At 39.9% G+C, this 22330-nt stretch overlaps 1 protein-coding gene across 6 annotated transcripts in view; it reads left to right on the forward strand.

Annotated features, from left to right (window-relative positions):
* Positions 1 to 22330, forward strand: part of MECOM (MDS1 and EVI1 complex locus) — a 578367-nt gene that overhangs the window by 271392 nt on the left and 284645 nt on the right. For all 6 annotated transcript variants that reach the window (XM_054700716.1, XM_054700718.1, XM_054700717.1 and 3 more), the window contains exon 2: positions 4660 to 4997. In XM_054700716.1, coding sequence (XP_054556691.1) covers positions 4660 to 4997 — 338 coding nt within the window. The remainder of the gene's footprint in view (positions 1 to 4659; positions 4998 to 22330) is intronic.

Raw genomic sequence — 22330 nt, forward strand, 5'->3', positions numbered from 1 at the left:
TAACTATAGATACAGCTCAAGAAAGGATCTACCTGTTCTCCCCTCCCCACGTGCCAATAATAGAGATCTAATGGAGATATGATAATTGGGTAGCTTGTCATTTAGATGAAATGTTTTGGCAGTTTTTTGGATAGTTCTTCAATAACATATGTAGAGGGCATTAGTTTACTTTGTTTTATGCAAATATTTAATGCCGTGTTATAAACTGCATTCATTGTTGAAAATTTCATAATACTAGATTATATTAAATACTTTTGCATGTTTTAACACATAAACCTCAGCAGTTTTATATTTCCAATTTTTTCCCTTCACAGCCCTTTTTTATATTTAATTCAGATGATACTAGATTTATGGTGCTTTGAAAATAAATTGCCTGGTTTTGCATATACATTTAATGCCTGCAAGTGGATGAATAGGACTGCGAATCTTTCTCTTGGATTTGCTTGACCTATAGAAGTTGTTCTTTAGGTTTAATTGGAATTTTTTGCCATTGTAAGCGAATTGCACTCAGGCTTTAAATTCAAATTCTTCTGTGCAGCAGCCTGGGCACACGTGCATTTTGTCTCCACAGGAATTGAAATCCAAATGCACTTGTTTAAATTATGCATTGGGAGAATTTGTGGGTAACTCAAAGGTCATGGGGTCAGCTATGCCAGTGGGAAGGCCCAGATGGGTTTTTCTATATGCTTCAAGATTTGAGATCACTTTTATGAAACTGACAGTTTGACTGATTTAACCCTTTGAGGAAATAGGGGAAATTTTACTGAACTTTAATAGATAATTACTGTGGAAAATTGTGCTATTCATTTAGATGCCTTTTTATTTCCTGCTGCTCACATGGAGAAGTCTGTAGATTATACAATGTCTTCCAATTTATAGCACTTACTTCTCAAGTAAAACAAAATCTTTACAATGGGTGATAAATCCTTTTAAGGATCTGCAAAATAACCTTGCATTTGCAGTAGTCTAATGTCATCATTATAGGAAGAATTTTTAAAATATGATTTTAGCTGTATCAGGAGTATTTTTGAACTCCCTATTCTAGCTTAAAGAGTAAAATTTTCCAGGAATACAATTAGATAGACTTATCAAGGCTATTTGAATCCTGAAGTATATTTCCTGATAATATTTCTTTAGGGCACCATTATTATTATTATTTAATTTCATTGACGTGCCACTGGTTCACATAGTTGTTAGTAATTTGTTAGTATGTACCCCAGTTGCAGTCACCATAGTGTGCCCACCACCAAAGCACCCATAGTCTTCAGGGTATTATTAAAACTGTTTCTTTTGATACTATGCTTGGAGATGAGTTTATTATCTATTGTGTTTTTTCTCTGTTGGTTTAAAGGTGCTTTTTGGCAGTGGACTATGGTGGGGGAATATGGGTGAGTTGATGGTAGATGTACTAGAGGGCAATACCTGAAGAGGATATTTAAATATTATCTCAATTAAAAATAAATTTAAAAGGTGAATGATTTATACGACCTGAAGAGAAACCAGAGTACACCTGCACCCCTATGTTTATAGCAGCACTATTTACAATAGCTAAGCTATGGAAGCAACCCAAATGCCCAACAATAGATGACTGGATCAAGAAGATGTGGTACATATACACAATGTAATATTACTCAGCAATCAAAAAAGATAAACACATGCAGTTTGCAGCAACATGGATGGAACTAGAAGGGATCACGCTCAGCGAAATAAGTCAGAAAGAAAAAGAAAAACATCGCATGGTCTCACTCATAGCAGGAATTTAGAAAACCTAAATAAGAGACCAGGAAAAAGACTAATCAATACAAAGCAAAAATCAAAATCAACAAGCAACTATAAACCAGAGACACACTAAGAGGGGAGGGGGTGGGAGGGAGGGGCAGGGAAAGGAAGGACTAGAGTCAAAATAAGGGGGGGAGGTGCAATTGTATGGGGAATATAACCAAAATGAAAATGCATACATTGTGCAAAGATGAAAAAAGATGTAAGAATTATATAAAATAAAATATTTAAATAAAAAAATAAATTTAAAAAGAAATAAAAAGTCAGTAATCTAAAAGAGAAAAAAAACAAAGGTGTTTATTGGGATCAAAATAATTTCCCATATTTAATAGAAAAATATTGATTTGAGTTGATAATAATTAAAATTATGTTAGGTTAATTGGCCTATTTTATTAAGTACTTTTATGCAGATTACTTTGGAGAATTCCTAAAAAGTATGACTTTTGAGTCTGTTTTTAAGGGCCCACTTCTGTACTGGGAATAAAAGAATCATTCATATTAAACTCAAGGCAGCAATGTACTAAATCTTGATCAACAGACTGAGAGGGAGAATTCATGGAATGGGGATACGTGGGATGTCTGGGGATACATTTGACTTGACTTGGGGAGATGTTGGATGAGCAGAGATGGGATATCTCTGCTGGAAGAACTGCAGAGGAAATGCTACTTGAACTTAGGAGGCAGGGGTAAACTTATTTTGGCCTGGGACACCTACTGAGGAGTGCTGAAAGTCAGAGAGAAAGGGCAACCCATTTTTAAACTGAGGGAGATTTTATTGCAAACCTAAGAGCTCTTGATTTTATCTGTGGACACTGAGAATTATTGGAAGCTATTGCACAGGAAATTGTATGTGCCAGGAAGGTAAATCCAGGCTCAGTGTTGAGGAATACTAGAAAGAGATTGGGAGTAGAATACTATTAAGAGGACTGTTAGAAAATGCAGGAATGAAAACATGGTTTGAAAGAATGAGATGAAGGTAAACACTTTGCATGAAGAATAGGCATGACTTGAAGACTGAATAGTTGGAAGATAAAGAAATTGCCCATGTTATTTTAGAATCTTAAATATGACTGATTAGGAGGAAATTATTCGTAATGGATCTGGGCAAGTGGGCAGGAGATTTCATTTGAGGGAAAATGATAACATGAGATTTTGGATATGTTGAACTTAAATGGTAATGAGTATGTATATTGAGATCAAATGTCCCATAGGTATAAGGTTGGGTTCTGGAGTTCGGGGCTACGCTTTTTAAAAATGGCATTATCTCATTGCTTGAATCAAGAACCAACACCTCATTAGAAAGATACTTTCGAATGTGTTATCACCTTGCATTCCACAAAACTCTAAGAGGACTCAGTACTTGCTGGACTGTTTTTTCTTTTTTTTAGGCTTACATGCATTTATTTATTTATTTATCTATTTATTTATTTATATCTTTTACATCATTGTTCATGTATGCTTGCATGCTTTTTGGACTAAACGAGTGGAAGAGTTAATTAATTTCTGTTATAATTAAGAGAATGAATTGGGGCTAGAATCCAGGTTCTTCTGCTCCCTAGCTCAATAAAGTATTTTGGAAGACCATAACAATTCATAGAACTGCAGGGTTTTGAGGATTATTACTTGATTTTAAAGGTCATCTAGTGTCACTGACCTAAATCAACAATCCCTCCCTATCATTCCTGACTCATGGTTAAGTAGGCTACATTAGACCCCTTGTGAAGGGAACTTGAGGCAATCCATTTTATTTTTGGATGTCTCTGACTAAAATCTATATCTTTGTCATTTTAATCCATTTTTCTCAGTTCTCATCTTGAAGGTCGACTAATCAAACAAATCAGATTTGTCCTTTAGTTCATAATCCTAGTGGACAAGAAGTATGTATTTATTTTCTTTAAGACAATGCAAATGCTCTTCAACTGGTAAACTGGTGGGGAAATTAAGCCCACTATTGTATTATTCTCTCTGGCAAACTCTCCACCTCTTTACCCCCACACCCCCACAGGTGCATGGACCCGAGGTGGTTTTTTATTTTGGTGTTGGGTCTGTGCTGCTTTGGGGAGTCCCTTGAATGTCCATGCTGAGAATCCAGTCCTACTTACTCTACCTGCTATCCCATAATGACCTTGATACCTCCACCACATCACTGTTCCATGAGGAAATTCACTGAACTGTACCGTTTCTCGGTTTGGAGGAAACTTTCTCTCTTTTTGGCATACCCCATGACACTCCTTTCTCCTATTTTCTCTTGAAAAGTCATCTAGTTTCTTTAATAATTTTAATAATATGCACCAGTTACTGAGGCAAGGAAATACCAAGAGCTTGGTCATGTGTTTGAAATAGGAAAGAAAAAATAGAGAAAGAACAAACACAAATTAATACGCCAATAAATAATCCTGCCTTGCTGCACATGCCAGCCTTTGGAATCTTGAATGACTCTCCTACAATTTAAATTTAGTCCAAGATACCACTACGTGACACAGTTTTCCAAAATCTTGTATAATGTGATCAGCTCCATTTTGGGATGGTTGTGTGGAGTTGTCCATGTCCAGGTTTTCATGTTATTGCTATTTCACTTAGACCAATAATTAAATTGCTGATTGTTTCCCACCTGGATAATGGATCGTCTTGCCCATAAGAGTATTGACAGTGGAAGATAAGCTCCTTTGATTTATGGATTCACCACAGATAAAACTCAGAAGTGATAATCACTTCTCCCCCCACTTGTGAATAATAGAGATTTTTAATACTGGCCTATTTTGACAGTTGTCTTCCCTATTGTGTCACTAAAGAAAACAACATTATAAACTGAGGACCAAGCTGCCAAAGTTTAACTATTCTCTACCAATAGGAATTCATGAAGTTCTTATTTCTTCATAGGTAATGAGTGTGTTTATGGCAGCTACCCTGAAATTCCTTTGGAAGAGATGCCAGATACAGATGGAGTAGGCAGCACTCCTTCCCTCAATATTCAAGAGCCATGCTCCCCAGCCACATCCAGCGAAGACTTTACTCCAAAGGAGGGCTCTCCATACAAAGCCCCGATCTACATCCCTGATGATATTCCCATTCCTGCTGAATTTGAACTTCGAGAGTCAAATATGCCTGGAGCGGGACTAGGAATATGGACAAAAAGGAAGATTGAAGCAGGTGAAAAGTTTGGGCCTTATGTAGGAGAGCAGAGGACAAACCTGAAAGACCCCAGTTATGGATGGGAGGTAAGACTATATTTTGAGTAACACACTTACATGCATTTGGATGTATAAGGAAGATATTATATTTTAAGTGATCATAAATAAGCAAATTACTTCTGTTGCAAAATGTCTAAAATAGGTCACTAAGAACAACCTCCCCAGATAATCTCACTTCTTGATAGAAACAAGGTATTGCTTAAAGGTGTGGCATAATGGAAGGAACCTCAAACAATGAGTATTCAAAGAATAGTATCGAAGAAAATAAACTAAAGGAAGGGCATATAGCGTTTATGTTAATTTTCGGAAACACTGTATGTGTCTGTCCAAGCAAACAAACGCCATCATAGGGCATGTTTACTGGACTTTACCTTATTTTCTTTGTGGGGAGGGGCTTGGAAGACTTGAGCAAAGGGGCATTTTCTCCACTTTATGTCTGAGTTAAGTTGGTTTTACTTTAACCCCACATGTTCATTTTGCTCCGTGATCTTCTAATATATTTTGCCTTCCTTGTGATTACCCTGCTTTGATTCTACCTGTTTCCACAATGTGAGCACTGTACTGAATTTTGTGGTGATTCTTTATATTCAAATTGATCTAATGATCAATTCATACATAAAAATGATAGCAAAAAATAATAAGAAAATCAATCACTGGTTTTAGCCATAATCTTCATAGAATCCATCTGGCAATGTCTAAGAATGAGAAGTTATAGTCTAATTATAAAATCCAAATAAATTTTATTTCAATAAAAACAGTTATCTGTTCTTTTTCTGACTTTATGAACTTTATGCAGATTTTGTGCAAACATATATATTTCCACTTATTTTATAAATAGAAGACTTGTGGTTAAACTATTGTGTCATGATTTCTAAAAAAAATTGGTTTATATTGAAATACTTGCAGGCAACTTTTATATGGGCAAGAAGGTATTTTTGGAGATATGATTGACCTTTGGTTTCATAGTATTTCAGTTAGACAGAAATCAGATAAACTAGATTTATTTTGGTATGTTCTCTTAAAAACAATTCTTGTTCAAATTCTGAAATGCCAAAAGTTAAGATCTGGCTTTGACATGATTACAAGTGGAGAAAATCCTTCTTTAGTTTTGTTCTTAGCCACAGATCCAGTAAAGTTGTGGTTTAGCTACATTGCCTTTAGACACGTATATTGATAAGAGATATTTTGAAAATCACTGTAGCATTAACTGATATGTGAGTTGAATACATTTCAAGCCAAATGCGTATGAACTTTACGTCATTATTGTTCACCTTAAAATCATGGCTATAAACATTCTAATAATAGGTAACTCATTAAACTTTTATTACAAAATCTCTAGCGTTAAACAACAAGTGCAGTACTGCTAGAGATTATCCAGAAGTCTTGGAATAAACCAAAGCTTAATAATGGAATCATTTTGCAATTACAGTGTTGGTAAATGCAGCCCTGTGTCTTTTTAAACAGGAGACCTGTGCTTTGGGGTGAGGGGTGAACCTGGGGGAAATTCTGTATTTAGAGGAAATTTAAAGATAATGTTTTTTTTTTTTTTCTTCTTCCTGGAGTAAAATGTCTCAATATGTATGTGGGAGAATACCTTGAGAAATGTAAAATGATTCTTTTTTGTTATGTCAAAACTGAGTTGTTTAATTGTTTGAAATTCAGGATACTGTCATAAAGAGCTCATGACTCTTTGGCTAAATAGCAACTATTCCCTATCTCTTCTTCAAGAATTCAGTCTGTTGTCAATTCAGTAGTTTTCTTCACCATTTTCATGGTTGCCCTCTCTTGGATTGTCTGTTCTTTATCCACGGTGAACAAAAGTAGAGAAAAGACATTTTTGGTGATTTTGACAACTTGTTATTCTTGAAAGAGGTATTCTCTTGGCTCTAGTGTTTTGTTTTGTTTTTAAATCTTACATTACAAAATCCAGTCATAGGCAACAGAGTTGTTGTCACAAAGACATCTGAACCTACTCCTGTGTATTCATTTTTAATCATGTTCATTTTATATTTGTGCTCACCTGTAGCTGATTTTCTATTATGTTTGTTCAGATGGATACTTGTGCTTAACTAGTAAAACCTCTTTTCGGTATCCCTTCATTTAAAAAACCTCAGTTGAAGGTGAAAAAAATCTCTTCTTAGGTGAAGTAAAATAAACATGAATACAGAAAATCCAGATCTGGCAAACAATCATTGAGTGCCTACTGTGTATCAGATTCTAAATGTTTTCCCTGCAGAAACCCAACCTATCATCACTGAATAAATCATTTCTATCACCAGCATTATCCTGCTCTTTTCTCCCTAAAGTACATTATCTGTTCAGTTGCTCAAGCCAAAAAAATGGATCATCTGCGTGCTCTCTTCCACACCAACCACATCTAATGCATGAGTTCCTCATTAGGTCAAGTCCCCATTCTTTGCACATGCTGTTCTCCCTACCTGGTACCTCCTTTTCCTTTCCATCTCATACCAGATTCTAATTATTCTTCAATTTCTCTTCTTCCTTGATACCAGTGCCTGGACTTTCTATTCACAATTTAGTACTGTTTAAATTTTGTCCCAGGATAGCACCAATACATTCATTTACTAAAGACCTTAAAGCATTGTAAAACATCCAAACTGTATGTCCAGCTTCCCTCATAGAGTGACATTTCCTTGAGAAGTTGCAAAGCTGTACTCCTTAAATACAGTGTCTTGACTGTATTCCACATGTACTGCCTATGGTGCCATCAAATGCTGAGCATATTACCTGAAATTGCCAGACTCAGTTCAGGACAATATAACAAAATACTCTAGACTGGGTGGCTTCAACAGCAACATTTAATTTTGTTCTGGTGGCTACAAGTCCAAGATCAGGGTTCTGGCTGATTTGGTTTCTATTGCAGACAATTCACCCGGCTTCAGATGGCTGCCTTCTTGTTATGTCTTCCCATGGCCATTTATCCAAGCATGTGCATGGTGAGCGGGGGAGGGAGGGGGAAGGAATGAGGAGAGAGAGAGAGAGAGAGAGAGAGAGAGAGATCAGCGAGCAACACTCTGTTGTCTTATAAGGACACTAATCCTATAGAACCAAGGTCACACCCTTATGACCTCATTTAAAATTAATTATCCCCTAAAGTCCTATCACCAAATAGGGGGTTAGGACTTTAACATCTGGATTTGGGGAAGACCCAAACATTCAGTCCATAGCACAGACATTTATAAAATCTTTGCTTAATGAAAGAGTGAGTGAATGCAAAGGATAAATGAAAAAAGATAAATGTATAGATGAATATAGGATCATGTGATTCTGAAAGAGGAGGCAAGAAAGGCAGGAATGAGCTGAAGCAGTTCATGAAGAAAAGCTGCATTCTAGGTTTTAGTCATTGTAGTCATGTGGAATCAAGACTTCGTTCAGCCACTACTACGCCATTCTAGGAAAACTATTCAAAATCAATTGCTTTTGAATTTCCATTCAATCAATGGGCCAATGATAACTGTCAGACATCATTAGTTGTTGTATAATTAAAATTAAGTAAAGACATATGGTAGTCTCTTCAAAGAAAGTTTTTCAAAGAGAAAATGCAATGATAATAATCTAATTAGGGATCACCTTTCAGAATGTTACTTAAATAATTTTTAAAAAGTTAAATATATTTCCTAATTAAGGAATTTTTTTTGAAAATCAGTTAAGTTTGATTGTAGAGAAATAGGATATATTTGAAAATATCGTGTACAGACTAAACTATATGGTCAGGTAAAATGTCATTTGTATGATCTCTCCCAAATCAGTATTGGTTTAATGAAGAGAAATTTTGAAAATAATTTTAGAGTTTGGCGGTAATTGCCACCTTGCAATGCATGACTTGTCTATAACAAAAAGCTCTCAAAAATTGGGGAGCTATTGGTTGTCTCTAGAATCAGAAAGCAATTAGTGACTGAATGCTTATTCGTACTTTTAGAACTTCAGAGTTAAAGATTGAGTAAGGGAAAAAAATTTCTTTTGGTTTAAGATGAGGATCTTCTTGTTTCCTTCTAAAGATGACCAAGTGTAGGTAGGAACTGCATGGCAGAGCAGAGGGGACCAGTCTTCTGGAGTGAGACTTATGGGGCTCAAATCCTCCTCAAGATTCTATGTGCTCCTGAGTGATTTGGAGGAAATTGTGTAGCTAACTCACTGGCCCTCAGTTTATTTATATGTAACATAGTGATAATAATTGTTGTGAGGATAAAATGTGACATTGTGTGTTAAAAGGTCTGCAGAAGAGCCTCCTTCCTGGCAGAAGAGCTCAGTAAATGCGAACAACACAAACAAGAACTCGGCTAAACTGTAAACCTAAATAGGGTCCTTAGATGGAGCAAATTATATTTATTTGTATAATGTTATAAATTATTTCTTTTGCCCACTTCATGTTTCCTAGGAGTTCAAATATCTCTGGAATGATCTAATTATGTGGCTCTAGGTTTGTTTGAAATGGAAGCATAGATTGTTTTTCAATTAACAATTAAAACAAAGATTCAGGAGAGATTCATCAATTTTTTTGAAGTCAAATAGTATTTTAGGGCCTCCCTGGTGGCGCAGCGGTTGAGAGCTGGGTTGCAAAGCTGCCCGCAGCCTCTGCAGTGGCGGTTTGATCCCTGGCTGCTCCCCGGCCACCGGAGGAGGGTCCCACATGGCGCGCAGACCTCTCCTGCCGCCCGCTGCTCCCCTCAGCAGTGTACTTCGGTCCTTCTGCCTGTTCTGCTCCTCGCTCTGGCTCTGGTGAATTCTCTCACCCTCCCGCGCTTCTGACTGTACCCAGTGCTTGTATAAACAAACAAACAAACAAACAAACAAACAAACAAACAAACAAATCTTTAAAAAAAAAAGTATTTTAATGGGGCCTCCCCTGGTGGCAAAGGTGGTTGAGCACCACTTTGTGAAGCTGTCCGCAGCCTCTGCAGCACTGGTTCGATCCCGGCCAGCCAACGAGGGTACCACATGGTGCGGCAGACCTCTCCTGTTGTGCCCGCTGCTCCCCTCAACAATGTATTTTGTCAGTCTGCCTGTTCTGTTCCCCACTCTGTCTCTGGTGAAACCTCTCACCCTCCCGTGCCATCTGGCCTGTCCCTGGGTTCTTGCATAAAATAAATAAATAAATCTTAAAAAAAAAAGTATTTTAATGGCATATTTTTAATAATCTGAGTTTAGTGGAAAGGTAGTGTGAAATTTTATTTCTTTGAAATATAGTCATTTCACACATTTTTGTGTGTGTGTGTGTGTGTGTGTGACCATCACCATTGGTCATCATAAAATTCTGCAAGTAGATATGTCAGTTGATAAAGCAGCTATTAGGTGCCAAGTCCAATATTTTGTCCATTCCACCCAGAATTTCTCCTGATTATTTCTTGATCAGTTAAAATATCAGGTATGAGCTTAGCTTTTCCTTTTCTATCCTCTAGTATGCACATATTCAGGCATAGAAAAATATGACATGGATGGACAATAAATTTATCTTACATTCTGTTAAATAGATGGGAAGGAGTAGTAGAAAGAGATTTTACTGGAGTCAGAAATTCATTAAATAATTCTGATGTACTGCTTTGACAATACGTTATGTTCTAGGAACATAATCCTGAAACGTGATATTGCAATGAATGTGTGCCTCCTATATCATTTTAAAAGAAATAGTTTTCCCATTTGTAAGTTTGATTTTGAGTTCTTCAGTGATGTCTTACCAACTGAAACATGCAATCTATATGTTACCGAAACATGAATATCCGTTAGAACAGAAACAAGATACCTAATAACCTAGGTCAGAATCAGGAGGCTGACAATCAAGTAACATACATTTGGTAATAAAGAAAAATGTGGTAATTTGGTATTTTAAGATATGTATTAGATATCTTTGAATGGTAATATTTCTTCCCTATTTCTCTATGCAAAAAAAAAGAATTTTATCTGGTTTGGCATTGATCTTAGAGAAAAAAAATATTCGTTAATGATAAAGCAAGTGCACTTAATGTGTTGTATATCCTTAAAGTTAGGTAATTAAGAAGCCAAGGCCCTTTGTCTTAATAATGTTCAAATTAATTGATTTTAATTGTGAGGAAACACTAGCAATTATCCAAATGGTGTCTTTAACAGACAGTTAAGGAAGATAACTACAATTTAATAATAATATGTATTACTGTAAAACTTCACATTAAAATGTATTTATTAAGCTTTTGCAATATTACTTAAAAGATGGCAAATATAGTTTGGATTTTCAAACATTGTGAGGAGTTAAGAACCAAGAAAGAAAGGGAGGTTAAATTAATAGGAATCTGGAAAATAATTGCTACTGGGGCTCATTAAAATGTTATAGAATGTCTTAGAATATAATAGAGCCAAGAAAAGAAGATGCACTTTATTTTATTCATTTATGCTTCAAGCATACTTAGTAGGAACTAAATCTCCAGTGTTCAAAGAAAATAGATGTTTACTCTTCTGAAGTGCCATGAACAATTTCTAGTTCTAACCTTGTAAAGAAGTCAGATATACCTCTACCCCCACCCACTTATGCTGTCAACATACCATCTTTCATTAGAGATACTGATGGAGTCCTGCTTGTCTACTCCTCCTCTTGCTGTACTGACAACCTCTAATACTCCCAAACTGTAGTTGGTGATGAGGGCAAGTATGATAAAAAAAAAAAAAAAAAACACAAACTTTTCAAGTTCCCGAACTATCAAGCATCTTTGATTTTACTCTCTCTTCCTTGAAATTCAACTAGAATTTCTGAATCTCTTAATTTTTTAAAGAATATTGGGTGAATTTCTTCCAGTTGGGACCTCTCGTATAAATTGTGAGAGCGATACACAAAATGAACCAAAATAGATTCCCTTTATTATTTATTTCACCCCCATACTTGCATGATGATTGCTTCCCTATTTAGTCACTAAATCAATGGTCGAATTTAGGTGTTCAAATCACAAAGTGCCGAGGAAAGCTCCTCTTCTAATAGATTTGACAGCTGGTTCTAGGATTTGTTCAGTCTAAGCCAGAGATTCTTATAATGCTTTGCTATTCTAGACTGCTTCCTTGGGACCACTCCAACAGGGTATCCATTCTCTGAGTTTTTTCCTTGAGGATAAATTAGGCAGCAGTGGGAAGGAATGGAAACTAACCGATTCAAATCTCTGGCTGAAGGGGACAAGAGCTGGTGCAGAATCTTTGTTCTTGAGTTTGTTCACTGTAGCAATTTGGAGATAATTTGTTGCAGTTGTGATAAGTAGGTAGTCGAGAATGGGACGCTCGGAGGGGATGTGTATGTGATCTCATTTGAACAATCAATTTAACGTGTTATTAATGTAGCATCTTAGTTTCTCAAAATTCATTCACAGAATCATACAATATTTTGTGGTACTTCTCTTTATTCTAAGAATTAAAAAATAAATTATCATTTCAGCTATAAGAAAATTCATAAGCAAATGTTATCCTCATTTCTTAGTATTTCTTTTGTCCCTTATGATGTAGCTGAAGTTGAAGATAGACCAAAGAATAATTTCTATATGATAATCAGTGAGCTTGTCAAGCTGAAATATCACAAAAATGAAGCAATTGTCAGCTAATAATTTAAAGAGATGTGTGCGTTTGTGTGGTAAATAGATACAAATGAATATCTGTTAGTTACTTCAAATTGATTTTTGATATATAAAGATTTTAATACATCCCAAGCAAATTGATAGTGCCTTTGTTATGAAAGAACATTTGCTTGTATGGATAGAAGGTACAGCAAACACCCTAGAGAAATACCTTGCCTTGATGAGGTGCTCTACCCAGTGTGTGGTCTCATGCCCACAGGAGATCTCAGAGGTATATTCCTAGAGGAACTTTCATGGACAGGAACAAGACAAGCAGGTTCAGGAACAATTCAAGTTTATTCTATTATTGTAGGTCATGCCACTGGCTCCCAACACTACTTACTGCTTCTGGATCCAAACCCTATCACAGCATTACACTGTTATCTCATCAGCCTTCAGAACAGAAAGATTCTACCAGTCAATGCTGCTGAAGATGCAGAAAATAATTAGTTTGTACCTCTTAACCTAATCCTAGGAAGTCAGTTGTAGACTGTCATGTGATACAGAAACAGTGTTTCCAGAACACCATAGAAGCTCACACAAACACCAACACACATTTTTATGCTTTTATTTTTTTTAAATTTTTTAAAATTTATTTTAAAAGATTTATTTATTTATGCATACAAGAACTGGGGTACAGGCCAGAGTTGTGGGGGATGAGAGGATTTACCAGAGTGGGGAACAGAACAGGCAGACTGACTGAAATACACTGCTGAGGAGAGCAGCGGGCAAGACAGGAGAGGTCTGCTGTAAAATGTGGGTAGCTCCCTGGCCAGATGGGGATCGAACTCATGCTGCAGAGGCTGCAGATAGCTTCACAGTGCTGTGCTTGACCCCTTGCACAACCAGGGAGCCTGTAGGGTAAAGAAAATATCAGGCTTTTCTGCCCTTCCGCCATCAGGATAGATGATGGATCCTTGTCCTGAATGCATGCCTGATGGCGGGCACCTGGAATAGGGTGTGGGCATAGGTAGATGGGATTCAGCTGAGCTAAGACTGTGCTTTTAAGGGCGGCGTCACGGGGGGACGCCAACAGCACCAGCACCAGCAGCAGCCGCAGCCGAAGCCGAGAAGCAGCAGAACGAACGCTAGAGAGCCCAGATAGAGTGAGGACTTGCTGGGGGCTGGGAGGCCTGCCAGCCTCCCAGCCAGCACCCCTGCCTGCCATATGCCTGGTGAACCCCAATAAAAGACCTGCAAAACCACTGAGGACTCTGACTCCTCCTTTACCCGGTCTGCATGGGATCAGAAAACCTGCCTTGTGCCATGTCCTGCCTTTACAATTGGCGTAAGTCGGCAAGATCCATGCAGACGGGTATTGGAGCCCTCCAAAGGCCTGGAGGGACTAAGGAGTAAAAGACTGCCTGTGACGACGCTGGAGGCGCCATGGCGGTACAGAAGATGGATACGTCCACGAGCTACAGGATGAGACCTGGCGTGAAGGAGACGCCCGAAAGGACCAGCCAACGACACCGGAAAGGACCAGCCAACGACACCGGATAGGACCAGCCAACGACACCGGAAAGGACCAGCCAATGACCCCTGAGGCAGCAGGCCATTGCTGACGCAGGGAGAGGCCAATGGACTTGAACTGATGAACTGATGATTTTGGACTAACAATCCCGCCAGAAGGCGGAGGACCTTAGCAGGTTATGTTTATTTTTTGAGAATCTGGGGGTGGCCAGTGGGCCTAGATGGCCAAAAGCAGCCTGTGTATGCCCAGTGGCCAGGTGGAGGAGAAAAGCCAACTAAGGTGGCAAAAGCTGGTACTGATGCTAAGTTGAGAAGCCCTAAAGCGGCTGTTAAGCAGCCTGGGTATGCTGAAGCCCTGTGAGTCTCGTAAAATCACCTATGGGTGATGCCCTGCTCATTCTTGAGTGAGGGTGAGGAGCTGAGGAGCCCGTCCTTGGGGACGGGTGGGGAATGTGGCTTGGGGTGGAGCCCAAGCCAAATGCAAAGTTTGGATCCCCAACCCATGTGCTTGTGCAGTGGGTTGGCTTGAGAGCAGGGGTCTGTGAGTCGCATGGGTGGCCATGAAGGCCGAGTGTTGGAGAGACTGCAGACAGAAACCCTGAGGGTTGGCGATTACCCCCAACAGAATAAAATTGCCAATCCCAGAGCTAGTGCATCCTGGGGGTGGATGCTGTGTGTGCCTTGTAGCCGAGACTACAGCCAGAGAAGGCCAGGAAGCCTGACGGCTCCTGGTGTGTTATAGCAGATGCCGTGTGTGATTTCCCCTCCCTCGTATGAGCAGTGCCTTCGGCAGCAGATTTGGTGGCTCATCTGCTGGTACCAATAATTGTCTTTTGCACTTGGTTGGTGCCCTGCCTGGACTTATTTGTGTTCTGTTGTATTTTGTTATGTTGTATTTTGTTATTTGATGTATTTGCTTTTGTGGGCCATGGCTGCATTGTTTGTTTGCTTAGAAAATTGTGTATATATGTATAGACTGTATGGCAGAAAACCCTGAGGGGGTGGACTGTAGGGTAAAGAAAATATCAGGCTTTTCTGCCCTTCCGCCATCAGGATAGATGATGGATCCTTGTCCTGAATGCATGCCTGATGGCGGGCACCTGGAATAGGGTGTGGGCATAGGTAGATGGGATTCAGCTGAGCTAAGACTGTGCTTTTAAGGGCGGCGTCACGGGGGGACGCCAGCAGCACCAGCACCAGCAGCAGCAGCAGCCGCAGCCGAAGCCGAGAAGCAGCAGAACGAACGCTAGAGAGCCCAGATAGAGTGAGGACTTGCTGGGGGCTGGGAGGCCTGCCAGCCTCCCAGCCCCCCAGCCAGCACCCCTGCCTGCCATATGCCTGGTGAACCCCAATAAAAGACCTGCAAAACCACTGAGGACTCTGACTCCTCCTTTACCCGGTCTGCATGGGATCAGAAAACCTGCCTTGTGCCATGTCCTGCCTTTACAGAGCCCCATGTTTTTATGCTTTTAAAAAATGTTTTCTTATTTTTTTTTTTTTATAGAGGCATGTTTTATTTATTTATTTTATTTGTTTGTTTGTTTTGTTTTTACATGCACTGGGTACAGTCAGAAGCATGGGAGGGTGAGAGAATTCACCAGAGCCAGAGTGGAGAGCAGAGCAGGCAGAAAGACTGAAGTACACTGCTGAGGGGAGCAGCGGGCGGCAGGAGAGGTCTGCGCGCCATGTGGGACCCTCCTCCGGTGGCTGGCGAGCAGCCGGGGATCGAACCGGCGCCGCAGAGGCCGCGGGCAGCTTCGCAACCCAGCGCTCAACCACTACGCCACCGGGGAGGCCCGTTTTCTTATTTTTTTAATGGATCATATTATAATGTAAATTTTGGATTTGCGTTTTGGACCTAAGCATTTTGGATGCTTGTTGTGATACTTTCTCTATATAACCCATGTATGTAACCCTAACCCTTATAAAGCTTGGGATGGTTCCACCTTGGTAGTCTCTATAAAAAACTCAATTCAAAAAGATCCAGTAACCCTTACCCTCCTCCATTTTTTTTTTGAAACAAAATAAATCTTCCACAGAAAGGTCAAAGGAAGATTTCATTTACATGTCCTGCAAAATTTAATTCCTCTCTCCTTATATATCTCTGTTATTTACTTCTTACTCCTTCAATATCTCAGATATCCAGCAGGTGTTGCTCTGAAAGGTTCTCATAGTCTAGGTCTCTGCCCACCCCCAACCCCCTTCAGAATCTTCTGAAGATACTGCTTCTTATTCCTGCCACACCTCCACCTAGAATTTTCCTTACACATAGGAAATATGCATGCATTTTCGGTGACTTACATTTTTGCGACCATTGACCAATCAGTTCAAGTCCCAGATCCCTGGGAGCTGGGCACTTCTGTGCCTCCTACCAGCTGACTATAGTGGTACTTTCCTCTGGCACTGCAGGTGACCTCCTGGGCTTCCAGGTGTGGCTGTCAGGGCACAGAAACCTCAGTTGGTTGGCAGTCACAGGTGTGCATGATTTGTTTTGCTTTTTCATTTGTTTAGATTTTTGTGGCAGGAATGTAGCAGGTATGCAATGCCAAGATAGAATCTCCACCCTGGCACAGAGGCCAGCTGCCCTCATTACAAGATGTTCTTATTGGCCTCACAATACTGTCAGCTTGAATCCTCTTTTTCCTGAAACCTCACCCAAGGATGATAATCTGCCCAACTGATGATTTAGGATGAATTCATCTCAGTAGAGAAGCAGGAAGAGTCTCATTATGAACCTAATCTATAGGGAGGAGCAGGTTACCTGGGTCCACCCTCATTTTTTTAAAACTTGTGCTGGTATCATCTAACATGAGCTGGAATAGCGCCAATTCTAGGGATATAGGAAATCCTCGACTTGATTTCAAGGAGGAAGAAACCATGCCAGGATGCTTTGTTCATGTATAAATTTCTGCTCATGTGGTTGAGACTAAACAATAAGAACACAGCTGGAGAAGAGTGGTCCAGTGTGGGGTTCTTCCATCTTCCTCTGAGCTCCTCTGGAAGTCACTGATCAGTTCAGTGTCCAGCAAGTTAAAATTGGAGGTCATGCCAGACCTTGACTAGCAGTAGTGAATGGGGGAACGTTAGTTACGGGAACACTCAGGGGAACCAGATTCCTAGAGAAGGAGTTAACAAAACTCAATGCTGGCAGTAAGTCAGTGTATGGTGCTGAGGCCATCTAACCTTTCCCTTTCCTAGGCCTCCTTAACCTTGCTATTGTATTATGGCTTCTCCTGGCTAGGTCTTGATATGAAAAGAAATTGACATACACACTTTTGATTATTCAATTTTTCTTTATCACATTCCCTTTTCCCAGCCTCCCATTTTTCTTTTTAAAGACAACTTGGAGTCTGTTTGAGTTTGTTTTTACCTGCATAAACGTAACATTGGCACAGATTTGGGCGGCAGAGAGGTCCAACAGGGATATGCCTTCGGGACCTTGTACCTCTCTGAGTGTAGGCATTGGACAGCTATTCCCTCAGGTAACACAAATGCACTACAATGCAGTGGTGACACATGTCAGAGGAGCATTTGTCTGGAGAGGCAGCTGATGGGGTCTGTAAATCATAATTGGGGAAACTGGGTGTCCCATGGGAGTATCAGATAGTCTTTCATTCTGTATCTTAACCTTTCCCAATGCAGGTATTTATGTTAGCACACATTTGGTCCCGTGGTACTAGCTGAGGAGAACTGATTGTGATAAGCCTGAGAAGTAACATTAAACATTATATCACCCATTAAAATCAGTTTTACAGCTGTTCCACTTTTGCAGTGATATTTCACATGTGTGTCTTTTGTTGCTAATATATTATGGTAATCACAACATCTCTTGAGAGCCTAGTTCTTCTATAATAACAAATAAATGAGATAAACCCCATCTGTGGGGGTCCAGGATGGAGACTGGTCTTTCATAGATCCAGCATTCAATTAGAACTTACCTTAGAGCCAAGTCATTGGTTCCCTTAAGAGATGAGGATGGACTAAAAATTGCACTAGTGCCCGATGGATGATACTTAAAAAGAAAAAGAATTATCATTGTGTTTAATAAGAGAACTGACAAGCAACCATAATTCTTTCCATTAAGTAAATACATTCAAAAAATTTATTATGAAATGACACATTATGCGAGCCAGGAATCAAAGATGACATCCTTGCATTAAATACGGTAGACGCCATTAAGGAAAACAGTCAATATGTCACCAAGCCATGCCCTGTAAAAATTAAATTGATTTGGTAAATGTAAGTAAGATAGATCTGTTTGCTTTCATCATCAATTTTGAGTGGGTGAACAGGTGATGTCACCAACTTGGGAGCGATAAAGATGCAGGACCATCTGGAAAGGCAGGTGATGAATGGGCAACTGCTTTTGGATAGTGACAGTGCTGTGGTACTTTGTCACTTGGGATGCAGTACTTAATAACTTTTCAATACCATCATAATAAATTTCACTGCCTTATTAATATAGAAATGGTGAGTTATTACCATGATGGTGAGTGTAAATAACTGGAGATGCAGCCGTCAAAAGCTGATTGTTTGGGCATGTTTCTTTAAGCAACACAGTTGACTTGTGATAATCAACCTATGTCTATACCAGCAGAGTTTATTGCACTTGTCAAAGGAAAAAGTAGTATTATTCAAAATTATATGAAGTCGTAATAAACAAGTTTAATATATTATCAGACTTTTCCTGTAAGTTTCCAAACATGAGGCAGTAAATCATTTTTAATAATGTCTTTTCATGTAAAATAATGTCCTTATGCAGTAATAATGTCCTTTCTTAACTATTAACAAAACAGTCGACTTCTTTGTATGTGTTTTAAAGGGTATTTTTTATTTGTACTTTTCAATCATTGGGACTCTGTGGAATGAAGTCCTTTTGCAAATAAAGAACTAAGGCAGGAACCTTAGAACGTTTCATTAATGAGCTCCAAAGTTGCTGAGTGCAGGCCATGTCACACGTTTCCATTTTAATTGAACAGATGTGCTTAAGAGTAAACCACAGCAAACGCAATGCAGACAAAATTATAAACACGTGTCACTAAGAAGCAGGCAGGAAAGAACCTCTGATGAGCATCTGTGTGTGTTTTATGAAGCCAAAGACGGCCACTTCATAGTTTGTCACTGATGTCTCCAGCTTAATGAGGAGAAACAAAATATGTAGATAGGCGTAAGTTGAAGATGAATTACTAGATCAATCACTTAGCACCATCCAGGGTGTCTGCCATTGTGTGGTGGGAAAATAATTAGATGCGGGATTCGGCTCGTGTTTACATACCGGCTGTTGGATCTGGGATGGACTGTGGAAAACTTCCTCTTTCATGTCACTGTGGTCTTTATGTTGTTTCTTGGTCAGACTGACTTTTAATTCTGACATTGTCTTTCAAGCTGCAGTCTGCCAGCCCCTTAAATGAAATGCCTCTCCACCATTTCTATTACTGCTGAAAAGAGAGCCAGCAGTCTATTAACAGGCAATAAAGTTCAGGAAGCCCAGGACTCATTTCTTGGGTCAGAGGTGAAAATTGCATACTAAATGAAACAAAGGTGTGCCTTGATCGCTCAAGAAGCAGCACCAGAGAGAACACACGTGTTGTTAGCCAGAAGTCTCCCACTTAAAGGGAAAGGCCTAATGGTAATAACGTTGGCCGATGGAGTTAAGTACTCAGTTGAGAGAAATTATATCAATCTGACAAATATAGCTTTCACAGGAGATAAAGTCTCTAATGACCTTAAATGCATATATTTATCATTTAATTCAACAAGCCAATTCCCTTGGGCTTTTGACCAACGATATTTCCCCCGAAGTTTAAATATGTTTCACTAGCCCAGAGAATAATAGCCATTTGTCAGAGGGTTCCAAAGCTAAACGCAGTTGGAAGCGAAGAACAGGGGAGAGAAAAAAATGGCTAATAGAGTCTTTCCACCTCAGAGAATATTAATACCAACTTTTATTGATGCAAGAGCTGCGGTATTTCGTGGCTGAACAGTAGGTGGCAGACATTGTAGTGAAGAAATGAGGAATTTTTAATCTAAGCTATTTTCATCTGATTTCATTAACTTGCAAATATGTCATCAGTGGGCCCAGCACATTCATTTGCAAAAAAATAGGAACACTAAATAGTTATGAAATGCGCCAGCTGAATGTGGAAAAAGTCAAAAGGATCCTATAGAAATACAAGTAGAAGGTCTAACGTTTCACCAGGTAAAGTATGTGTGAAACAGGAAAGTCCAAAGAATAAAGGGGCCCTTGTGTGTGGTGGGCTTCTCCGCGCTGTTGTTCTTGGTCTCAACTTGATGAAGTGTACTAGTGATATGCCCCAAGCACGGGACTCCTGTATCTCCCTTTGTGAGACTGTCCATGTCTTTGTTTGGCTGTCAGTCAATTGTTCTTTCTCTTGGGCAGCCACATCGGTAACCACAGGATCTACTTGCAAATAGATTTCTGTAAAACCATATTATTCTTTAGCCCCTCACTTTTCCCTCTCCCCCCATCTTTCCTCAACAATCTGGCCATTGATATGTCAGTGCTTCCTGCTTGCTTCTTTGTCACAGGTCCAGCGGTTTGTGTTTCCGGGAGGCTGTGTGGGACTGTGGAATGAAACCTGGTCTGTGTGTCAGGAATGTTGAGCTCTTGCCCTAGCTCAGCCTGGGCACCTTGGAAAAGTCACTTGACTTTCTCTTCTGAAGTTTCACTGAGATCTGTCGTAGAGTCTTCCAATTCTGTCTAGGAACCCACTTTGGACCTCTTTTTATCCTATGGATATGCTTGATGCTGTCATGATTTTAGAGATACTATTTGTATTGGGGCCATGTTTGGCAAGGAAACTGATTACCTTTAAGTAGAAAATAGAGGCTGCTTTTACAGTTCTCTTGTATTAAGCTGGTATAACTGTGTACTACAAACCTGAAATTAAAGCAGCTTTGATATGTGCAGCTCTCTTTGCACATTTTTATTTTATTTAGTAGAGAAGGCAGCTTAAGTACAAAATCTTGTTATGAGAGGAAAGTAAGTTGGTTAGTTAGGGAGAGAATTTTTTCCCTAGGCATCTTTGAAAAGATACAGGTATGAAATTCATTTTGTTCATGGGGTTAAGTCTCAAGTGTCTACTAAAGCACCTTTCAAAGATATCATTTTGTCTCTTCACATATAACCCAGTTGTGATGGATATTCTTAAAAAAAAAAATCAGGCAGTGTAAGGGGCAGGACAGGGCACAAGGCAGGTTTTCTGATCCCATGCAGATCGGGTAAAGGAGGAGTCAGAGTCCTCAGTGGTTTTGCAGGTCTTTTATTTGGGGTTCACCAGGCATATGGCAGGCAGGGGTGCTGGCTGGGGGACTGGGAGGCTGGCAGGCTTCCCAGCCCCCAGCAAGTCTTCACTCTATCTGGGCTCTCTGGCGTTCTCTGCTTCTGCTTCGGCTTCTCCTTCAGGTTCTGCTGCTGCTGGCTGGGGCTGCTGGCGTCCCCCCCGTGACGCTGCCCTTAAAAGCACAGTCTTAGCTCAGCTGAATCCCATCTACCTATGCCCACACCCTATTCCAGGTGCCCGCCATCAGGCATGCATTCAGGACAAGGATCCATCATCTATCCTGATGGCGGAAGGGCAGAAAAGCCTGATATTTTCTTTACCCTACAGTCCACCCCCTCAGGGTTTTCTGCCATACAGTCTATACATATATATACAATTTTCTAAGCAAACAAACAATGCAGCCATGGCCCACAAAAGCAAATACATCACATAACAAAATACAACATAACAAAATACAACAGAACACAAATAAGTCCAGGCAGGGCACCAACCAAGTGCAAAAGACAATTATTGGTACCAGCAGATGAGCCACCAAATCTGCTGCCGAAGGCACTGCTCATACGAGGGAGGGGAAATCACACACGGCATCTGCTATAACACACCAGGAGCCTTCAGGCTTCCTGGCCTTCTCTGGCTGTAGTCTCGGCTACAAGGCACACACAGCATCCACCCCCAGGATGCACTAGCTCTGGGATTGGCAATTTTATTCTGTTGGGGGTAATCGCCAACCCTCAGGGTTTCTGTCTGCAGTCGCTCCAACACTCGGCCTTCATGGCCACCCATGCGACTCACAGACCCCTGCACTCAAGCCAACCCACTGCACAAGCACATGGGTTGGGGATCCAAACTTTGCATTTGGCTTGGGCTCCACCCCAAGCCACATTCCCCACCCGTCCCCCAAGGACGGGCTCCTCAGCTCCTCACCCTCACTCAAGAATGAGCAGGGCATCACCCACAGGTGATTTTACGAGACTCACAGTTCTTCAACATACTAAAGCTG

Source organism: Talpa occidentalis, unplaced genomic scaffold, assembly GCF_014898055.3.
Source record: "Talpa occidentalis isolate TD23 unplaced genomic scaffold, MPIMG_talOcc4v2.1 talOcc4.4, whole genome shotgun sequence".
In the NCBI taxonomy this organism is placed as follows: Eukaryota; Metazoa; Chordata; class Mammalia; order Eulipotyphla; family Talpidae; genus Talpa; species Talpa occidentalis.